Source organism: Alligator sinensis, unplaced genomic scaffold (assembly GCF_000455745.1).
Source record: "Alligator sinensis unplaced genomic scaffold, ASM45574v1 scaffold1472_1, whole genome shotgun sequence".
In the NCBI taxonomy this organism is placed as follows: domain Eukaryota; kingdom Metazoa; phylum Chordata; order Crocodylia; family Alligatoridae; genus Alligator; species Alligator sinensis.
This window is the reverse complement of record NW_005842990.1, coordinates 210,740-231,898: the sequence shown is the minus strand read 5'-3', so window position 1 is coordinate 231,898 and position 21,159 is coordinate 210,740. Positions and strand designations below refer to the sequence as shown.

Sequence of the window (21,159 nt, the reverse complement as noted above, 5' to 3'; positions counted from 1 at the left end):
ACGGACCCGGCCGGCGGTGGGCGGAGGGGCATCGGTGTTCCCACCCGCCCCTCCCACCCATCACCTAGGCGGCAAGTGTGGCTGGTCAGGGGGTGCACCAGCGCTCTCAGGGGGTGCACATGCACCCCCTACGCGTTGCCACTGGTTCTGATAATTTTGTTATGAGTGATGGTGATTGTTGTGGTGCTGGAGACAGGTTTTGCATTTACAAGCACTAGTTGGAGCACCTTTTTCCCAGAACAGCCACTCCTCCTTTGACCTCACAATCCTAGTGCTCAGAGGGAATTGACAAAACACCACTGGACCAGAAGATGGGCCTGGGAACAGAAATAAATAAACCTTCTGGACAGTGAAAAAATCTTGATTTAATACAGACAGAGTGGCTTCATGGCTCACTACAACCTAGCAAACCCAAAAGCTTGTCTAACAACTCTCACATCTATACAGTTGGTCCAATAAAAGATAATGCAAAAAAGCTTTGCTGTCCTACAAGCTAAAAAATATTGTTACTAATTTCCCTGCAGTTCACACGTAATAACTCTCCTTCCGTCCGTCATAAATGGTCTCATTTTGCCACTAACTAGATGGCCTATTCTACTGCCCTCCATTTGTGTGTTATAACAGGTCCTTCTGACACATCTTTACTCCTAGTTCACAGCCCTCCTCCATCCTTACAAGCAGGCTGTTTGGATTTACAAGGCTTTCCTCTGATATTTAGCTCTTCCTGCATCTGCCTCTTAGACCTAAGGAAGGGTACTTGATGCCTGAAAGCTTGTCCAACAGCTCTCCCAACTACAAAGTTGGTCCAATAAAAGATATCACCAAAAAATCCTTGACTAATATATCTATATAGAGTGTGTGTGTGTGTGTGTGTGTGTGTGTGTGTGTGTGTGTGTGTGTGTGTGTGTGTGTGTGTGTGTGTGTATTTGTGTCAGGTATCCAGATTGTAGCCATATTGGTCTAGAGGCAAAAGGAATCAGAACTCGTGGTAGAGGTGATATCTTTTATTAAACCAACTAGATTTTTGCAAAAAAAACTTCAATTTTTTTGCAAATATCTAGTTGGACTAATAAAAGATATCACCTCTACCACGAGTTCTGATTTCTTATGTATATAACATTTATAATTCACCAGTATCTAATAAACAAGTACAGCAACTAAAAAGAGGTGTTAATTACTGTGTGATGGAGGAGGTTGACCAGGATGAATGGAAATTTCTTGTAAAGAAGGGAAGAGTGTTTCAAAGCAGAAGGAAAATGAGTGTGTTTATATGGTAGGTGCACAATGCATGCTGCACATCTCAACCATCTTTCTGGAAGCTATATTGGGTAATGTTTGATAGTTTCATTGAGTCCTAAATTCTGGAACCTTAGTATTCTCCATTTGCTTTAGTTTTGGGTTAGTTGGTTTGTTCTGCAGAGTGCATTTCATTGAATAACATTGAGTTTTGGTAAAAGGCACTTCTGTCTCTCTTATAGCTCTTAAGACCATACATCCTACTCTCTTAGTGTTAGTGGGACTATAAGGGTAGAGTTTATTTAGGAAATAGAGAGATTTAATCAGGTGGTGGTAAACTGACACAAAGTAAGTGATTAGTGGCTAATATGCCTTGGGTACTTAATAAACATTTTTTATACCACCAAATCTTAGACTAGGCCCAAAAGAGCCGAAGGGAATAAATTACACAACATCTACATTGCTGTGTGTTGCAGGATGGTTGGATAAATAGGAATACTACTGAGTCAGTGGAAAACAAGAATAAACATATTTATCATTGGAGCATTAAAATGGCTGTACTGGCAAACACCAAATGAATTATGCAATACATAGTTTAATTCTCTGGGCCACAGATGTTTCATTTTTCCTGCACAAAGATGATTGAACCTTGAATGACAGTTGCAGGAAAACTTTGATTACTCTGCAGGTCACATACATGAGTATGACCTGCATTTCAGTTGCTTTTTACATGCTGTTGCTTTATTGCACATGGAAAATTGACACCATGTTGGGCTGCTCAAGGCCAAGACAGGAGTAATTCCATACTTCAGATATGCTTTGCTTTTAAATGAGAGAGAAGGAAGATTGACTGTATTTATATTCTGCAACATTATTGAATCAACAGAAGATGAAAGAAAAGAGTTGTAAGAAATCTTTGAAGGGCATAGTTGGAAAAACCAAGTATATGAATTGAGTTTTATTTTACCTATTAATTCTGTATTTTTTAAATAATTGTTATTGTAAATGAGGGATGAATTAGGGTTCATTGCTGAATGATGACACAGTAAAACTGCCCTTTCAATTCTTTTTGAAGCATTTGTCCACACAGATCCCAGGAATGGTATTTATGCTTCATGCATATGACCATGGTTTCCTTTAACTTTGTCTGAATACCTCACATTCTTTTCACATTATTCCTGTTTAAGGTACCCTCTTAGAAGCAGTCTTTTTATGTTTCAAAGTTAGTTTCCACAAATGCCTTGACTGCAAAGGTACCACTGGCTGGTTTGTACTTATGTGACTGTGTGGTTATGCCTTCAACCCATCAAAGGTTGACGTGGGGCAGATTTACTAACTGAGCACATAGCAAGAACTAATCTATAGAGCAGTGCTTCTCAACCAGGGTGCTGTCACCCTGAGGTGCCATGGGATCCTTTTAAGAGTGCCATGGCACTTCAGGGTGCAACAGCACCCTGGTTGAGAAGCACTGCTCTATAGATTAGTTCTTGCTATGTGCTTGTGAGAGCCTTTTAAGGGTGCCATGGGATACAATATTAGCATTATTACATGTGCAAGCACATACAAGTGATTCACCAGATAAACCTAGAGATTTCAAATAGGAGTCCTTAGTGCCAAATTTATTCTGAAACCTGTTGTGGTCTTTCTGAGTTCTTTGTAACAGGAATTGATCTATTTTTTTATGTAATGAAAAAAACAAATGAAAGCTAGGATCTAGCATTTTCCAAGAGGTGTCTTGAGTCAGATGAGGGGTGCCTTGAGTCTAAAAAGTTTGAGATCCACTGCCGTAGAGATTCTTCAGGAAATAATTTGATTTGCTTGACAGGCTGACATAGTCCTGGAGTTCTATGTACTTTACCTACTCAGTCTCCACCCCCTCCAATCCCCACCATTTAACATGGGTTGATAAAGCCCCTAGTCTTGGAATTGAGTACAAGGCTATGGGAAGCAGGTAGCTGCTGTCTTCCATCTCTCCTCGACAACTCCTGCCCCTTACCCTCTGGCTCCAGCCCAGCCCAGCCCAGTAACAGCTGATGCAGTGGTGGCAGCGGGCCCAGGAACCCAAACGGCCCCTGCCACTACCGCAACTGGTACTGAACTGGGTTTGGGCCATAAGAAGCACATACTCCTTGCCCTGAACTAGAGTGGTGCCAGAGCCAGAGGGTAAGTAGTGGTGGGGAGAACAAGTGTGGTGGGGGGGAGGGCAGAGGCAAGCAGGAGGGCAGACACTAGGACATAGGGTAGGTGCCAAGGCATGGAGGCCTGGGGGAGCAAGGTGGGGGCGGGGGGGAAACTGCCAGGGGGACAGGCAGCAGGGGGCAAAGTGTCAGGGGCAAGGGTCAGGCTACTTGACTTCTTCCCACCATCTAACCTACTGTGTCCCTTAAATTTGGAGTCATCTTGGAGTAACAGAAATATGGTATCATCCATTTGACAATCCACCCTTATAAATTAAGATACATAGCTTACAGGGAAAATATAATATTCCCATTGGAGGAAACACAGAGGGAGCCATTTTTGTATTTTTGGTGGCGACAGTTTTCTGGCCCCTAATGTAATTGCTAGCAACCTCAGAGCTGTGGGCTGGAGAAGCAAGGAAATGTTGGGCATTCCCTCCATGGCCCTTATAAAGAGGGGCCGGAACAAGGTCCAGCATAGAGTGATTAATGCCAGTTCCATCTCAGCCAACTCTTAACTCAGGCAAGAAGTATTCAAATATTGTTTTGTCCCATTTAAGGTCATCAGAGGGGCTAAAGGGGGCTTAGGGTAAGTAAGAATTTAGGCAAAAAAATGAGTAACTTGCCAACCATAACACAAAGTCAGTAGAAGAACTGGGAGTAGAACCTGGGTTTGCCTGTTCCATTCCTCTCCCACACTCATGGATGATGTTGAAGTTTTTCTCCAGAAAAATGCACATAGCCATTTCTGGAGGGCTTTTTTTCCTTACCCTTCATGTTTTTCCACTATCAGCTCTGTCCCTTTCCATTTAGCAAACAGATTGTTTCCCCCATTCATTTTAAATGAAAGTAAAATTAATATAGCTGACTGTGTAACAGCCACTTCCATCTGTGTGTCTACAAAATAACTTGATGGTGTTTTTAAAGCTCTGGAAATAGTGTTCATCATTAACCTGTGTCCAGAGTCGGACATGAGAGCACACAACACGTGGTCTTAAAGATCTTGTGTGAAAAAAATGGCTATGGAATAATGAATTAAAAATTAAACATTTCTTACTCAAGGCCAAATGTTCAGCCATTCTCCAAGAATTTGCCCCTTTGATTCAAACTGTCCATGGACCAGAACTGTGTGCTGTTTGTGCACAGATGCTCCTGAAAATCATGCTGATGTGTTTTGGAAACCTGGTTGAAAATCTGGATTGCAGAATCTAAGGGAATTTGCACTAATTTTAAAACAAGTTAAATAATGATCCTGAATCCCTTGGCATATTATTTATTATTTTCCTGATTCATATCATTTCTAATTGGGACTTGTGTCAACTGTATTTACTGGATGAGGGTTTTTTTTCTCCATTCAACTGGAGGCAGGGGGAGCCCTTCATCTTAGAGTTGAGTACAACTGGGGGCACTGGTTTTGTCTTTGACTCCAACTCTGAGCTCAGGGTCAGGGGAGGAAGCAGGAGCATGTGGCAGGGGGACAGGTATTGGAGGGATCAAGCAGAAGGCGTGCAATGGCAGGGGCAGGCAACAGGGGTTGTAAGTGTGCATGTGCTGGGGGATAAGCAGTGCAGGTGTGCACGCGTCAGGTGAGACATGCGGGTACGGGGGGAGGGGCAGCCAGGGGGGCAAGTGAGAAGGTGGGGACCCACCAAACACATGCCGCCTTTGCTGCTGCTTGCCTTAAGACAGCCGTCCAAAAATTAGATTCTAGGCATGGAAAATTATAGCAAATTTACAAATTGTCCATGTCTTGAATCTAATTATTGGAAAGTTACCTTAAACTCAGTCATCTTCAGTTCAGGTAAATACAGTAAGTGAAGGAACCAAGTGGAAGTTGGACTGCTAGAGTATACAGGATATATTTACAGACTCAACAGATTGCATGCCTCTGTTCATGACGTGGGATGGCTGATCTCTCTCTCTCTCGTCTGTGAGAATAAATTGACAAAAGAGATAACAGGTCAAATTTTTAATATAAACACTTCAGTTATCCCTGTTGGTTATATATTTCTAAATAAATTCCTGCCTAGGCTAGACACATGCACTAATGTGGGGAGGAGGGGCAGGCTTCACCACCGATTCATGAGCAACACTACCCTACTGAAAGAAAGGAGAAAATAAATGTAACTGGATCTTAGTTCATGCCCATCATTCGTAACTGCTACATTCAATAGACTACTTTTCTGCATGAAGGGCTCTGTGGATCACACCGCCCATACTATACCTGGACAGTCATGGTAAGCTACTTCTAAGCTCTGTGCCAAGTCTTAGCAGCAGAGTGAAAAATGCTGTAGCATCGTCATTTAAAATTAAAACTAATAGCCTTTTTAAAAGAATTGATACAACAGTGAATAATGCAGCAACCATTACATTTTTATTTAAGTATTAAATTTTATTTTATCATGGTTCCACATTTTCATAATTGACTTGTTCTAGATTTATTGGCAACCTGTAAACAACAGGATAGAATTTATCCTGACCGGGGTGTGGGATTTGGTAGCTGGCATGGATAAGAGAAATTTTGAATTTTGGCTGTTGCAAGGGTGTGAGAGGCAGGTTTGATTCTCACTGTTTCTTTTAAAATGGTCAGCAGTGAAATAGGTAATAATGTGGACATTTAATTTATTGTTTCCCACTTTCAGATTCTTCGACTCATTGAGATACATAGGGTATTTCATACATCAGTTAAAGCTATTGTTTCAAGCTGTCTACAGATTCAAAATAGCATTGTTAACCTACTGCTATAGTTGATTAGCTTGTACAAAATAGTTCTTGTATGCACAAATATCATTAATGCCTGTACATATATATAAACAAACAAGTACTTGCATATTTTGCAGGTGTTTTGTATTTGCCTGCGTCTGAAAATATTACAATATGGTGTGTACAGTATTTCTCTTTCAGTGAGATTGCTCTGGTACAAAGTGGATTGATTTAAACAAAATCAGTTTAAATCACCTGATTTAAATCATGATTTAAATCAACAAGCCAAAAGCCTGTTAAGTCATTGTTTTTTATCAACTTTCCTATTATGTATGCATGTATTGTTTTTTGAAAAAAGTGTATTTTGAAAATTGCTTGATATAACAACTAAAACATGTTGATTGTCAACTAAATACAGTTTTTTTTTTTCCAGTAGAGTTGGTACGTTTCCTAGGTACACAGACAAGATGTAGATAGTTTAATATATTTGTATTGTTACATACTTATATGCTATCAAATGGTGAAACATGTCTTCTGGTAAAACCTGTCTTAGCACTTCAACAAACTATAGGCATCTATACACATGCTCCAGGGTGGAGGGGAGGTGTGCTTTAATCAGAGCAGCTCTGAGAGCTGCTCTGATTAAAGCACTTGCAACGTCACATGTATTCAGTGTCCTGTGCTTCAAAGTGGCAGCCGGGGAGCTTTAATTAAAGCTCATTCAACAAGCTTTTGTTAAAGCACTCCTGTCACCATTTTGAAACACGGGGACCCTGAATACATGTGACGCGGAGGCTGCTGGAGCGCACTAATTAGCACAAGTGGGAGCAGAGGTACTTCACATGTATAGGTGCCCTCTGGTTCCAGGTGCTTTGCTAGTAATTTCTACCATTCAGTGGCGTGACTTTCTTTAAAACATGCTCATGAAACATGTTCTGCTGGAATGGTCTACCTCTAGCTCTGAATTTTTTACAGTTGGCATGACTGATGAGTGATTAGTAGATTCTCATATCATAGCAGCATTTTCCTCTTTGATGGTTAGGCATCTACCCTGGTACTCTGTGTGTTAAGAATATTGGCAAGAAAATTTAGTGGGATAAGTGCTTGATCCATTCGCTTGTTTACTTTACTACCTGCAATTTAACTTTGTTCTTGGGTATTTCTTGTTATAATGTTTCTTGAAGTTCTTTCCAAATGTCAAAAGCATCTGCAGAATAGAAACAATCTTTCTGTAGTTTGTCCAAGGAGAATCTACTACTATGGAAATAGGCTGAGTACGCTAATACCTATCTTCTACATTTCTCTTTAGTCTAATGTTGACTGCTCTAGCTGTGATACGTCCATTATGTCATAATTTTCTTCACAAATAGTAACCAGAATACGCCAGTTCTTAATAGAAGAGTCGATCACTGAATTCCATTGTACATCTTGGGGGAGATTAACTTGGATCCTGCAGCTCTCTTTAGTGAAGCTGAAGCCAACTGGTTGTTATGGAAGTATTTTGCAATTTCAGCAACATTTTCTTTATTCTTGGAGTGGTTAAATTTTTGATTAAAAGATGCATGAAGTGAGCACTGTACCCATGTGGTGTTAAGTTTCAGGTTTGTTCCATTGTCTTCTTCTAAGATCCTTGTCATTGTTGCTGCATTTGCAGTGACACCTGTGATGACTTTACTAATTCTTTGCATCCAGTAGTACAGACCTTGTGTCCCTTGCAGGTTCAAGCCCCTAACGCATGAACTACAGGAAAACCGTACTTAGCACCCTTAATTGGTTCCAGAAAAAATGAGCGCTAAGCGAAACCGCACTAAGTGAAATCTATTTGCCCATAGGAATGAATGTAAATATAGGTAATTGGTTGCTGCCGCCTCTCCCCACTAGCTGCTCCAGTCCCACGTGCCAGCCTGGGCCTGCACTCCTGCTGCCCCGCTCTGGGTCCCTGTTGGCCCTGGCCCTGGGCACCAATGCAGGCCCTGTGCTGATGCCTGCCCCCCCCACTCACCGCTTCTCACCACCGCCGCCTCTCCCTACCCAGCTGCCCGCCAACCCCTCCAGCCCCACGTGCCAGCCTAGGCACCGGCACTCCTGCTGCCCTGCTCTGGGCATGGGCCCCTGCTGGCCCTGGCCCCGGGCTCCACACTCCTGCTGCCCCACCGTAGGTGCAGGCCCCACTGGCACTGGGCACCGGGTGCAGGCCCTGCACTCCTTCCCATCTCCGCTGCTTTGGCTGGTGAAGTCAGGCAGTGGAGCATCCCACAGGAGCGGGGTGGATGTTTGCAGCTGGCCGGGAGCAGGGGGTTTGCAGCCTCCGCTACGTGCCCGGCCGGCTGTAAACTCCACCCCACTCCTGCTAGGCTGCAAAACCACGCGCCACCCCCATTGGATACTCCACTGCCCCACCAGTCTGTGTTCACCAGCCGTGCCTGGCTTCTCCCGCTCCCCCCACGCTCACGCCTGCCTTCCCACTCGTTGCCACTCACCACATTTACTTCCTCCGTCACTGCTGCTTCTCCCCACCTTCCTGCCAAAACTCACTGATTCCACTGAGCACTATAGCGAAACTGGCTGAGCGCTCAGTGAAATCAGTTATCAATTTTAAATGAGCACTGTAGCGAAATAGCACTAATCGAAACCACGTTAAGTAGGGGTTGCCTGTATCGTGCCATACTATTTAAAGCTTGTCCTCAAAAGTTAGATGTTCTCCCCATCATTCTTATATAGAAGAAACTCTGCCTTTAACGCCAGAGTTTTTAGTAGAGGCTCGTTGACTTAACATATTATATTATTTAAATTATTTTAATAGATTTTGAAAGTTATACCTTTACCTATGCTGTATTACATTCAAATTTCATTTAAGCTAGTTTTTTTTTTTTTTTTTTTAAGGAAAGCTTAATTATAATATAAATAAAATAATTTTAAAAATCTGATTTACATTAAAAGCCCTGTTTGTTTGTTTTTTAAATCATCAATTTTTATCCACCCTGCTCTGATGTTATGAAAAATCACAACATTACTTTATTCACTACTCCTGTGATCATGAGGCTTTTGGGATGTGAAATGCACTATGGCAGAGACACGCTTGGTTATGGGGATAGTAGGAAGGTAAGCTAAGGCGGGGGGATCGAACTCTCTACACTCCCAAGCCAGATCTGGTGTATAAGGATTGTTGTGGGCCTGATCCAGATCTAGCAGCAGAGATGGGGCAAGCTGTGCTATGTCAGCACAGCTGCTGCTTTCCCTCTTCTGCCACAAGGCATCCCCAGTGAAGCCCCATAGCACTGCAGCAGGTTTACCTGGCCTCGTAAAGAGAAAAATTCAATGGCAGTTGAATAAAAAGTGTTCAGATGAAGAAATGGCTTCCAGAATTGTAGAACGTGGTCGTTGGCTCTGCCCAGGTATAGGACACTTAAACAAATGCAATTATTGTCATCGAAGAAAAAACATACATTATTACATATAACGGATTAATTATCTAGTAAAACAAGTATTTTTATATTGGGTTCAAACTGCTTTATTACCGTTGATTTGTGGTTAAAAGTCGTTATGGTTATGTTTGGTTTAAGTAGACTGCAGTTCTGACTCTCACACTATGTGAACGGCAGTTCAAAGCTTTTACTGGTGTGTAGTTTTATATTTATGGTTTATTGGTATTTCAAATGTTTGAATGTCAGTGGTGGTAGGGAGAAAAAAGCATAAGTTCTATACCGTAATTGTTCAATGAGGCTAGAAGAGTTACAAGAGTTCATTGTTCATCTCAATTTCTTTCAGTAAATGAACATAGTTAATTAAAACAGACACATGGATCATTGATCATTAAAAAGCTTACCTCCTAGGGCATCACTTACCAAAAAACCCCCTGATGTGTTTTAAGACGTTCTAATTGCAAACACCACTGGCTTATCCTTGAGATCCCTATTTGAGAAAAGTCACTGGCAAGGAGAAGCAGACAGTGTAGCATTATATGAGTTTTCTTAGAGTTTAGGCTTCTCTAATGGTTCTGAGGATTTTAATTTCTCCTCTTTTTTTTTTCTTTTACGTGGTGACTTGTTTTGTATTCCACTATACAAATCTTCCGGGCGTTCCCTTATGTGTTCCCCTATATCCTAAACTTTGCAAGCAATTTCTGTTCACTTTTGATGAACATTTTAGTTTCTTGGCATCCTTTAAATCTATATAGAGGAGTTTCAGTCTAGCAAGGCATTATAGGCATTGCTGTCTATTCATGATGTTTATCATCCTAACCTTCTGTGTTTAGCAGCAACAAAAATATTAAATTGTCTCTTAACAGACTAAAACAGTCTTAAATAGTATTTATAATGCAAGGAAGACAAAAAGAAAAAGAGCTTCCTAAAATTAAATAAGATCACACATCCTTGGAAAGTAGTAGTGGTATAGTTTCTTAATTTAATTCTTGGGTAGGAGGAATTTGTTTTATTGTGGGATAACTTCATAAAGCTTCAGAGATGACGTATACTGGACACTTAACCACACTCCTGCTTAATACAGATGATGTACCACATAATCTCTGGTGCACCTAAAACTAACATTTCTTTGATCTCTGTATTTAAAGTCTTCAGTGTTTTATTGCATAACAGGGAGAGGATTTTCTTTCAATTGAGTTCCTAGAAAGGAAACGCCCAATTAATTAATAAAGTTGGAGGATTTATGAATCCCTGAACACAAAAATTATTTCTACAGGAGGCCTGGATATATGATATTGGAAAAAGGATTATCTGATCTGTAGATCCTTAGGGGATTTCTAATGAAAGAAAATATTAACCTATGCTCTTGGAATTTTAAAAGTATATTTGAGACCTCCCCACTAAGAGGAATAGTGCTCCCTTTGACCGAGTGTGTGCATTCTTGGTTGTGTTAAAGTAATATTTTTGCTTTTTCTTTATAACCTATGGGATGGTTATGTTAGCCATATCAAAGAACCTGTCTACAATAGGTCTTAACATAATTATGTTTTATATATTATAAAAGTATTTAAATTAATTAGCGTTACAGTGATATTCATGTTATAATATACAAGATGTGATGTAGGTTGCATTTCTGTAGTATTTTCCATCTGAGGATTTTGAAGGGCTTTCTAAACATTAATTAATAGATCTGCACAAGCAGATTATTTGAGGTAAGTAGTAGTATGCATATTTTCATATGGAGAAAACGAGGCACAAAGAGATTAAATGTATTGCCAGAGCTGCCAATCTGTTGTACAACTGGAGGATGAGAGCTGGGGAAGAAACTTTTTCCATCCTACAAACCTTTTCTGTATTTTTCTTGATTTTTACATTGGGACAAAACTCAGACCGTTTGAAGTCTAAGCGTTGGAGACCTTGCTCTACCAGTCTCCCACATTCTGAGTTAGCAGTTGGCAATGTTTTTAGCAGCGGGCCAGACTGTCCCAACTCAAGTCTGATGTGGGATGGTATGAGAAACCAGCTGCTGTCACTGCTTCTCCTACCCAAGACAGGCAAAGCTCCTGCTGCCTGGCTCTGGCTCTGGCTCTGGCTCTGGCTCAAGCAAAGACCCCCACCACTGGAATGATGCTGAATTTCCCAGCTCTTCAGGGCAGGTCCAATGGCTGTGCAAATTGAATTGGGCCCATGAGCCATAGATTGCTGGCCTCTGCCCTATGTGATTGCTCGGCCCTGTCAATGAGTTACTGTGAGCGAATGTCTTTTGTGTCCCACTTTATATGAATAAATTAAAAAAAAAAATTCTGAAGCAAGGACTTGAACCTGGATCTCCCATATTTCTCTCTTACTGGTCTATTGAAAATGTAAATATTTAGGTAAAGTGAAACATTTCCGCAAGAAAAATTGAGACACCCATCCAATGTAGCTTAGGATCAGATGAAGGCCTTGACTCTGGATCTTCCACATCCCTGATGAAGGCTACTGGTGTTTCAGGAGTTGCTCTCTGGGTGCATCTACACGTTGAGTTAGGGCAAAGAATAAACTCTGGTGCAGTTTGCACTGAAGTTTATTTCTCCCAGGCACACCATTTACACGTGCACCCAGGACCCCAGCACACAGAGTTGGGGCACAGCAGCCCCAGGTTGGCAGTGGGCCCAGCAGGTCAGCCCCAGGCTGCAGTTGGTGGCATCAGACGGCAGAGGGGCTGTCTGGAGCATAGGGCACTATAGTTCAGGGCTAGCTGGGATTGTAGGACCATCACCCCCCATCCAGCCCCAGTCACCATCTATACATGCATTGCGATGGCGTAAATGACTCCGCCATAGGATACTTGTCCTGGACAGTACTATCCTACAGTGGAGTTAATTAATTTACTGTACCCTAATATAGGTGCACATGTAGATGCACCTTGTGTATCCAGAAATTCCTTCCTGGATACAAGAACATTTCCAATGGAATACTGGTTGGTTCCCATTAAATGTTTGCTTGAATAAACTTCCTCCACTTATGCCCCACCCCTCCCCTGCATCCTCCATGGAAATAAAAGCTTTAATCAAAATTCTCTCAGCCACAGGATAGTATGGAAGTAGATAACTAGGTTCAAAAAGAGATTGGAAAAATTCACCAAGGATAGGTTGGTCCATCAGTGGGTATTAAATATAATAGCAATGGGTACAACCTCAAAATCAGGATTTCTTAGGCTTCTCACTACTGGAAGCTGTAGGAGGAAATTTTTCTGGATATGTCAGGCTTAAATGCTCTTCTCCTTAGTATTCACACTGCCACTGCAAGGAACAAGATACAGGACTAAATGGACTTGCAGTCTGACCTTGGCTTTGGCCCCGGTTATAGTTTCAGAGGTATCATTCGCTTTTTTCAATTTTTCCGTTTATAAAGAATACAAGAGCAATTTCCTTTTAAGGTTTAATAAACTGTAGTGTTCGGAAACTGTAGCCACGAGAGTTACCATACCATTCACTTGATATGTTTATAAACCAGGAATTGCAATAGGTGTTTCTTTTTACCTAAACTAATATCTGCTGGATGGAAATGGATCATTGAGTTCAAGTTGTGAATTGCAGTAGATTCCTGATAGCATCCATTACATTTTATAATGTTTAGAGTTGTCCTTTTCTTTCTCTGTCTGTTGCCAGGTGAATAATGCCATGTTTATTAGTACATTGTTTCAGCAAATTCATTTGATTCAGAAGGAAATTGAGTTTGTTCTGTTCTACCAATTCTGTTTGTGCTTTTGTGGTTTGTTTTTTTTTTGTCTGTCTGTTTTACTACTCAGAACCTAATTAGCTGGCTTGATTAAATGGCAGACTTAATCTTTGAAGTGTCTGTTTTTCATTAAGTCATTCAGCAACTTTTTATGGACGGCAATACTAGTCTTTTTAGATAATGGCCATTGGACTACTTTGACTTATGTCCCTCCTCTTCCTCCCCTCTTCCCCTATCCTGCTCCAACATAACGTGCATTCTCACCAGCAGGAGTAAAATACATAATGACACTCTTTTTAAATGATACCGAGTTTTCTGTTGCTTACTGTCTATTCCAGAGCTCCAAATACTACGAGGACCTTGTTACATGGTAATTATGGGCGGCTCGTGGAGCTGTTAACACCTGGATTGTCCACACATTAACACCTGAAACTAGTTTTGAGCACTCCTTATGCAGCTGCTCCAAGGCAGGATTATCTCTGATCCCTGTTACCCAGCTGATATTACACTAAGCTGTACCTCCTCTAGGCTACACCTTGGTGTAAACATCCTCCCCACCTCCCCGCAGCTTCCGTTGGCCTGAATCAGGCCCACTATCCCCCTTCCCTCCTTCCCAGCACCCTAGATCCCCGCTCACTGCCCCCAGCACCCTCTCCCCTGCTTATGTGCAGCTTCCTGTTCTGTCTTTCCTGGGGGAGCAGGCAGGGAAGGTTTAACCTACCTGCCCAGCTGCTGCCAGTGCTGGTGCTCTCTGGGCAGGCTCAGCACAGGGAAGAGCAGCAGCCAGGCAGGCAGGTTAACCCTTCCCTGCCTACTACCCTGGGACAGACAGTGCCCCCAGCCACAAGTAAGCAGGAACCCTGAGTGGCAGTGGGGGGGACTGGGGAAGTCCCAGGGGGCAGGAGAGAAGCCTGCAATGGTTTGGGGGCTTGGGATTCTTGCCTTTCAGTCCTCCAGGCCCCTGCTGGCCTGAAACGTGTGAACTAAAGACCACGATCAACATTTGTGTGGCTCATAATGTAACATGTAACAAGGCCCTGACTAAAGAACCTGGTGCACTAGATTCCTAGTATATCTTTACACATGCTCGGGGGTGGGGAGGTGCTTTAATTACAGCGGCTCTTTTAATTAGAGTAGCTCTCAAGAGCCACTCTAATTAAACTGCCTGCAATGTCTCGCGTACTCAGCATCCCACACTTCAGAATGGCGGCAGGAGCACTTTAACTAAAGCTTGTTCAATGACGTTTAGTCAAAGCACCCCTGCGACCATTTTAAAGAGTGGGGACACTAAATACATGTGACACTGAAACTACTGAAGCGTGCTAGTAAGCACACTTGCTTAATCGAGTCTGCTCAGACGTGATGTAATTAGAACTCGTTGGAGCAGGCATCAGGCACGTATATAGGTGCCCTAAGAGATTGAAACTTATGTGTAGTATATTTTAAATACGTGAATCATCTCCTTTACAGTTGTTTCAATTCTAGCTCTCTTGTACTAGAGATCTAGGTGTAAATACTGATTCTGATCGCTGTTAACTAAAAGGAGGAAACACAAGGTGGAAGATGTTATTTCATCCTGAAAAAAACAATGTTACCAACTGTCTTCTTTACCTATGGTACAGTCTTGAGAAAAAGCTGTCAGTGTTAACAAGGCCCAAGAATTGTAGTCTTCATTTTGACATGAGCCTGATTCCTATAATATGTATGCCTTCCCTAAGGTTTCCCTGGAATTAATTTTAAATTAGAAATTAAGAATTCTTAGATCCTTGATAATCCTAAAACTAACCTGCTGTACTGGCTTTTTGCATTTACATATAAAAAACTAGTTCTTTGCCTTTCACACCTTGTGAACAGGTAGGATCAAGTCGGTGTCAATTACAGGGATCCAATCCTCATGCTTTATTTTAGGAGCAGAGAGGACACTGTTCAAAGTAAAAGCATGGGGTATAAAAACTGAGATAAGTGTTAGTGTCATTGGTTTTACATTAAAGCTAACTTGGTCCATGATTTAGGGTGACAATAATTTCAGGCTTTGACCACTTTTCTCTAAAGTTTCTTACCAGATTCAAGTCAAAACTTACAGGACCATAGTTGCCCCCCACCCCAGCACCCCTGTTAATTTGAGTAGTATCTCGCTTACTAAAAGTGGAAGGAAACATATGTTGTTTCCCTTGTGCCACTATAAAAATTTTTTATAGCAGCACAAAGGTCAGGAAAACAAGACATCCATGCCCCTTGTTGCACCACAAATGCCCAAAATTTGTGGGCACAAAGTAGTTGGTATCAATTTTTGCCATTATTGAGTGACAGAAGTTTGTTTGCTTTATGGTGCTAGAGTACAGGCAGCCAAGAGCTGCCTGTGCTCTCCAGCTTCCCCCATGATGCATTCCTAGGGCTTGGTAGGCCCCATCCTGCACAACCAGTAATTTCCACATAGGATCAGGCCTCTTAAGCCCCAAGAGTACCTGCCTAGCTTTCCCCTGCTTACAGAGATGCACCAGTTCAATCCTCTGGTGTGCTCCCAGAGCTGAGACCACATTGGAGCTTGCTCCCCCCGGCTAGGTTGCATCTGTGTAAAGAAGGAGCATCCTGCAAGATCCAGTGGGTGGGACAGCAGGTGAAGTATGTTTCACCAAATGAAGCAAATCAGCTATGCCAGGATGTGCCTATTTCTATCCTAAGTTGTTGTATTGAAATAAATTGAACACTTGAAAGAGTAAAGTTCTGTTCAGTCTGACCAAATGTAACAGAAAGTTGTTTGTAAAGAAAATATACTAGAAGTGACCTTTGTGGCTCTGATTCAATGAACTATGTTTTCTGGACTAAAAAGAAATTACCCAGTGCCTGGAAGGCTGAATATAACACAGTTGTTTGTAAGTAATCAATGAAAACTGCTTTTATAAAAACATAAAAAGGTAAAGAAACTATAATTTATTTTATAATAAATACTTTTTTTGAGCAACAATACATGTAGCTATTAGAGACTTTCAGCAATAAGTGATTTTAGACTGTCAAGTGCCAGCCCCCGTTGTGGTAGTTGAGCTCTTAAAATGAAAAGAATGAATGAATCGTTTTGAAGATTCTTCAGAATGCTGTTGACACTTGCTTTAGGAAAGAAAATAAATTTAATTCATTACTATACTTAAAGATAACGTTTCTGGTTCTGAATGTTCATACTACTACAGTGGCAATTATTTTTGTTGTTTGGGGGTTTTTTTAGCTCTTGGATAGTTTGCATTTTTTTCTCTTAGGTGAACAGTGAGGTATCATGCAGTAAAAAAATAGATGGATAAAATATCCAGATATAACAGTGAATTTAGAGCATCCCAATCAGATGTTATATCTGAATACAAAGACAAAGGGATAGAGTTTGCCCTTAGGTAGAAGTGGACACATTCCACTGAATTGGATGAGAGTTGTCTGTGCATATTCAAAGGCAGCATTTTAATTACTAACTTAAGTCCTGTAGCTCTTATACATAACGGCCCCTAACAGTGCTATGGTAGGTCATTTAAATTCTGGCTTAAATAGACTGACCCCATCTGGCCCCAGCAGTCTTTCCTGCCCAAGTGCAGGGGGGCTGGACCTGGTGATGTAAGTTCCCTTCCAGCCTCTAACAACTATGAAACTATGATTATTATATTAAAATACTCAAACCTATAGTTAAATGGAGCAATCATCTCAATAAATTCAAGAACATCATCTTTACTTGTAAGGAATTGCACTCAATTCCATCTTTCATCTCTGCTTTCACTTCTAATCTGGCTCTTTTTACTTGGCCCAAGCCTCTCTTCTGCATATCTATTTTGCGTCCCCTCTTCTGGTGCTCCTTATACTTGGAATATTCTTCTCTTCATGTGCTTCACACACCTCCAAATTCCTCAAAATATATTTCTTCAATAAAGATGACCATACCAGTAATCCATGACTGGTATGCATCTGAATTGTTTTGTCTGTGATTGTAGTCTTGGAGGCAGTGCTGGTTCTTTCCTCGACCTTATTAGCACACTTTTGGAACAGGCCGTCTGTTCGTTACCCCTTCACAGACCGGAGCCTCATGGCCCAGCCACTCTAGGCTCCCAAGATCAGTACTGATCCCAGAGTTATCCTAGCTGTATCAATGCAGCTTCAACTCTGTGGCTGTTCTGTATTTATAATTAGCCTCTTCGGGGCACATGGAAGTGGAAGTAAACAGCTTGGGTGTTGGTTCTGGTATGTAGACTAGTCTCACAAATACAGCATATTCATAAAATCATCCTTAGCAAGTTGTACATAGGCAAGTCTCCTAAATGGTCAAGCCAGAAGGGTTGGGTTTTTTTTAGTGTTAGAAAATAATTTCTTCAGTGTTTTAAAATAACTTCTTCTCTCTGATACTTTGTTGTACATGCCTAGTTTGATCATATAAATGTTCTTGTATTCATCTTGCTCAAACATGCTCTTTTCTGTGTGAAAATCCCTTTCTAAAAATGGTTTCATTTTAATGTGTGGATTAACAAGGTGAAATGGACTTTCCAGCAATGACACTGAAAACAAAGATTCCTTTTCAAAGCTGGTATAAAGAAGGGTAAAAATACAATTACACGATTATATTAGCCTATTCAGCATAATCAAGTGATGAGTTCCAAGCATTTAAACATCACTGTTTGCCCCAAGATGGATATATAGTCCAGTAACTAATGTATATTAATAATTCAAAATGTGATTTTTTTACCCATTGTAAAATTAGTTAAAACATTTATTAGTTCATACCAAAAGAAAGACTGCATAGCACATGTGCTAGTCTGTTTTCCATTAGTTTCCAGAGTACATTTCAGTAGTTGCTGCCCCTGAGAATTTTAAAGATTTTAGAGATATAAGAAATATCAATAAAAATAATTTTACTTTATATAAATTACTATTACATTTCTCGATGCAAAGAACCCTTTGGATGAATAGTAAATCAGTATTCAAAGTAGCGATCCAGAAAAAAAGAAAGTCTTCAAGCACTCAGTTGAATCACACTTCAACCCCTTTCTCAGCAAATACATGGGTAAATAAATGGGCTGTTTAGCACCAACAGAAAGGAATTGTAGAGTCCCAGAACCTTTTTGATAATGCCCTGCTACTAGCTAAAGATCTTTAAAGAAATGTTTGCATGCAGTACAGCCAAAGGGTGCTGAGAGAGGGTGATCACTAAATAAGGGTGACAATATTAGATTTTTAAGGAAATCTGGAACACTCCCCCTCCTCCCCACTGCAAATCAGTGGCACCTAGGTGGGAGGGAGCCTGCTGGGCCTACAGTCCTAGAGCAGAGTGTCCCCCATCCCTCCCAAGTCCTCACTGGCAGCCAGGTGGGCAGAAGGGACCCCCACTGCCCTCAGGGTAGGGGGTCTCAGTACCCCCGCCACCCCTCTCCTCCCCCCGGAAATCCTGCTGTCACCCAGGTTCTACGCAGCGGCAACTGTTCCTGGGCCCCAACTCGGCTGAAGTGCAAGCAGGTGAACTTGCACAGCGGTCATGCCTGGCCTTAGGGATGGGTGACTTGGGTGACCTCCGAGGGTGCTCCCCCCCCCCCCCCCCCCCAATGAATTTTGCAGGCAATACTGGATTTTGTGAAATCCCATTTTCAGTAGATCCCCACTGATGGGCCTACCAACCATGGGATCTCATGGTGCAACCCATGGTTGGGAGCCTTTGCAGTGTTCAGAGCTTCCAGCTGCAGAGGAGGCACCCTCTGGCCCTGCAGGTAGAGCCCCCTCACTGACTGGAGCTCCCAGCCATAGGAGCACACCATGTGCTCCCATGCTGTGTCAGCTGATGGGGCTCCCACCAAAGATTGCCAGTGCAGAGGGAGCCCGGGATTGTGATTGTGGGCTCCCCCTGCACTGGCAGTATGGCATGATGGGATCTGACAATTGTGTGGCATGACAGGATGCGTGATTGTTGGGATTGTGCATCAGATCCCATCACACCTTTTTTTTAAACATCTGTCAGTGGCCTGAGAAATACAAAACCATATGCACAAGTGAGTCTGAATCGGAGCTAATAAGTTAAGAGTTTGATCTTTCATCCTTTCCAGATCCCTTTTAAAACATTGTATCAATTGTATAAATGTCAAAAAAATGTACTGTATACATAACATGTAGAACCTATAGATGCTATTTCACCATTCAGTAATAATGTTTGTGCTGCTTTGTTTTTCTAGGGCTGATGAAATTGAGATGATCATGACAGACCTTGAAAGAGCAAATCAGGTAGGAATCTAAAACAAGTTTTTCATATAACGTTCAGAAGACTTCTATTCTTTTTTCTTTTTATCAAGCAGAATGTTCCTTTCCTTGAGCTTTCATAACTAGTCTCTTTCCCATGTTTTAGTATTCTCAGCTACTGCCGTATTCACCTGACTCCAAAATGGGGGGGGGTGCCTTTTTCAACATGAGGGGAAAAAACAAGCCTCATCTTAGATTTAAGTGCCAGTACACCAGCTCCAGCCCCTGGCCCCAGAGCTGGAGCCTCCATCGGCCCCAGGCCAGAGTTAAGCCAGAGCTGCTGCTGCTGCTGCTGCTGCTGTTACCTGGAGTTGACACTAAAAGAGTCGGTAGCAGCTGTAGTGAGTTTAGGTTGGGGCAGTGGCTAGGGTCAGGGATCAGGCCGCAGTGAGGAGGCTGAGGATCAGGCAGCGAATAAGGCAGCAGCATGTGCGGGAATTGGGTCAGAGATGGAGCAGCAGCATGAATCAGAGATCAGGTGGTGGATGGGGCATCAGTGCACTTCAGGGATGACAAGGTGCGGGATATGGTGGCAACTTTGCATGGGGATTTGCAGCTGTGTGTGTTGGGGATCATACAGTGATGAGACCAAGGGGTGGAGGAGGAGCTGCAGGTGGGATCAGGTAAGGATTAGGAGGCAGCACATGTGGATCGAATTGGGGACTGGAAGTTAGTAGGGGTCTGGGGGCAAGGGGAAGCACGTCCTGGGGATTGGGGGGAACAAGGAGGCAGCAGGGGTTAGGGGTGGGGGAGGGTTTGGAGGTCAATGGCACTGGGAGATTGGGGGCTGGCAGCTAGGAGGGACAGATAGCAGGAGCACAGACATGGGGGGCAAGTGGCAGAGGAGCAAAGTGTGAGAGTCAGGTTTCCTTTCTCTCTCTCTCTCTCTCTCTCTCTCCTTCTCCCCCCCACAACATTTGTTAGGAACAAGTTTAAGATGATCCTTCAGTAATTAGAGTCTATAAATGGAGATTTAAAACAAGTTTATAATTTCCCATTTATAATCTAATTACTGGGGAGTCCTCTTAAATTTTAAAGTCATCTTGGATTCAAGTAAATTCAGCATTTTGTGGGCCGTGTAAGCTAGGAAAATACTTGCAGGTCCAGCAAGATGTACTATTACCTTCATGGGAGCTCTCAAACAGCTCTATTTCTGCTGTGTAGTAGCAAATGCCTTATACAAGTCAACTTAAGTTTGCTAAATTCATTTTATTATTTAAAACATCAGACATTTGGCAGGATACAAAATCAACCCATAACAGATGCCTAGTTTAACCCAAATTGCACCTCTCTTGCTTATGCATGGTCTTTTTTGTTGTCTGCTTGTGGTGATTTGAAACGGTTTGTGTTCACAGCAAAGAATCCTGTAATATACCGTATTAGGCAAATCAGCTGCCATTAAAAATGTTGGCTACTAATCAATCACTGCATTCTAAACTTGGTCCAGTTGATTAAAGTCAACATGATTTTTGTGTGCCTCCATTTTTGGGTGACTTACTTCAGACACATTAAATTAGAATAGAATCTGTTGTGGACCTGCCCTCTGAAAATCAGTTTCCATCAAAGTGTATTAAGTTGAACACCCGAAAAGGCACCTAAATTCTCTGTTCTTGTTTTTAAACATAAGTCATATTGACTCGATGGAAGTT

At 42.0% G+C, this 21,159-nt stretch overlaps 1 protein-coding gene across 1 annotated transcript in view; it reads left to right on the top strand.

Moving 5' to 3' along the window:
- Nucleotides 1-21,159, top strand: part of CUX1 (cut like homeobox 1) — a 359,047-nt gene that overhangs the window by 248,061 nt on the left and 89,827 nt on the right. The window contains 1 exon segment of the mRNA XM_006036637.2: nt 19,447-19,495. Within this exon segment, the coding sequence (XP_006036699.1) occupies nt 19,447-19,495 (49 nt within the window).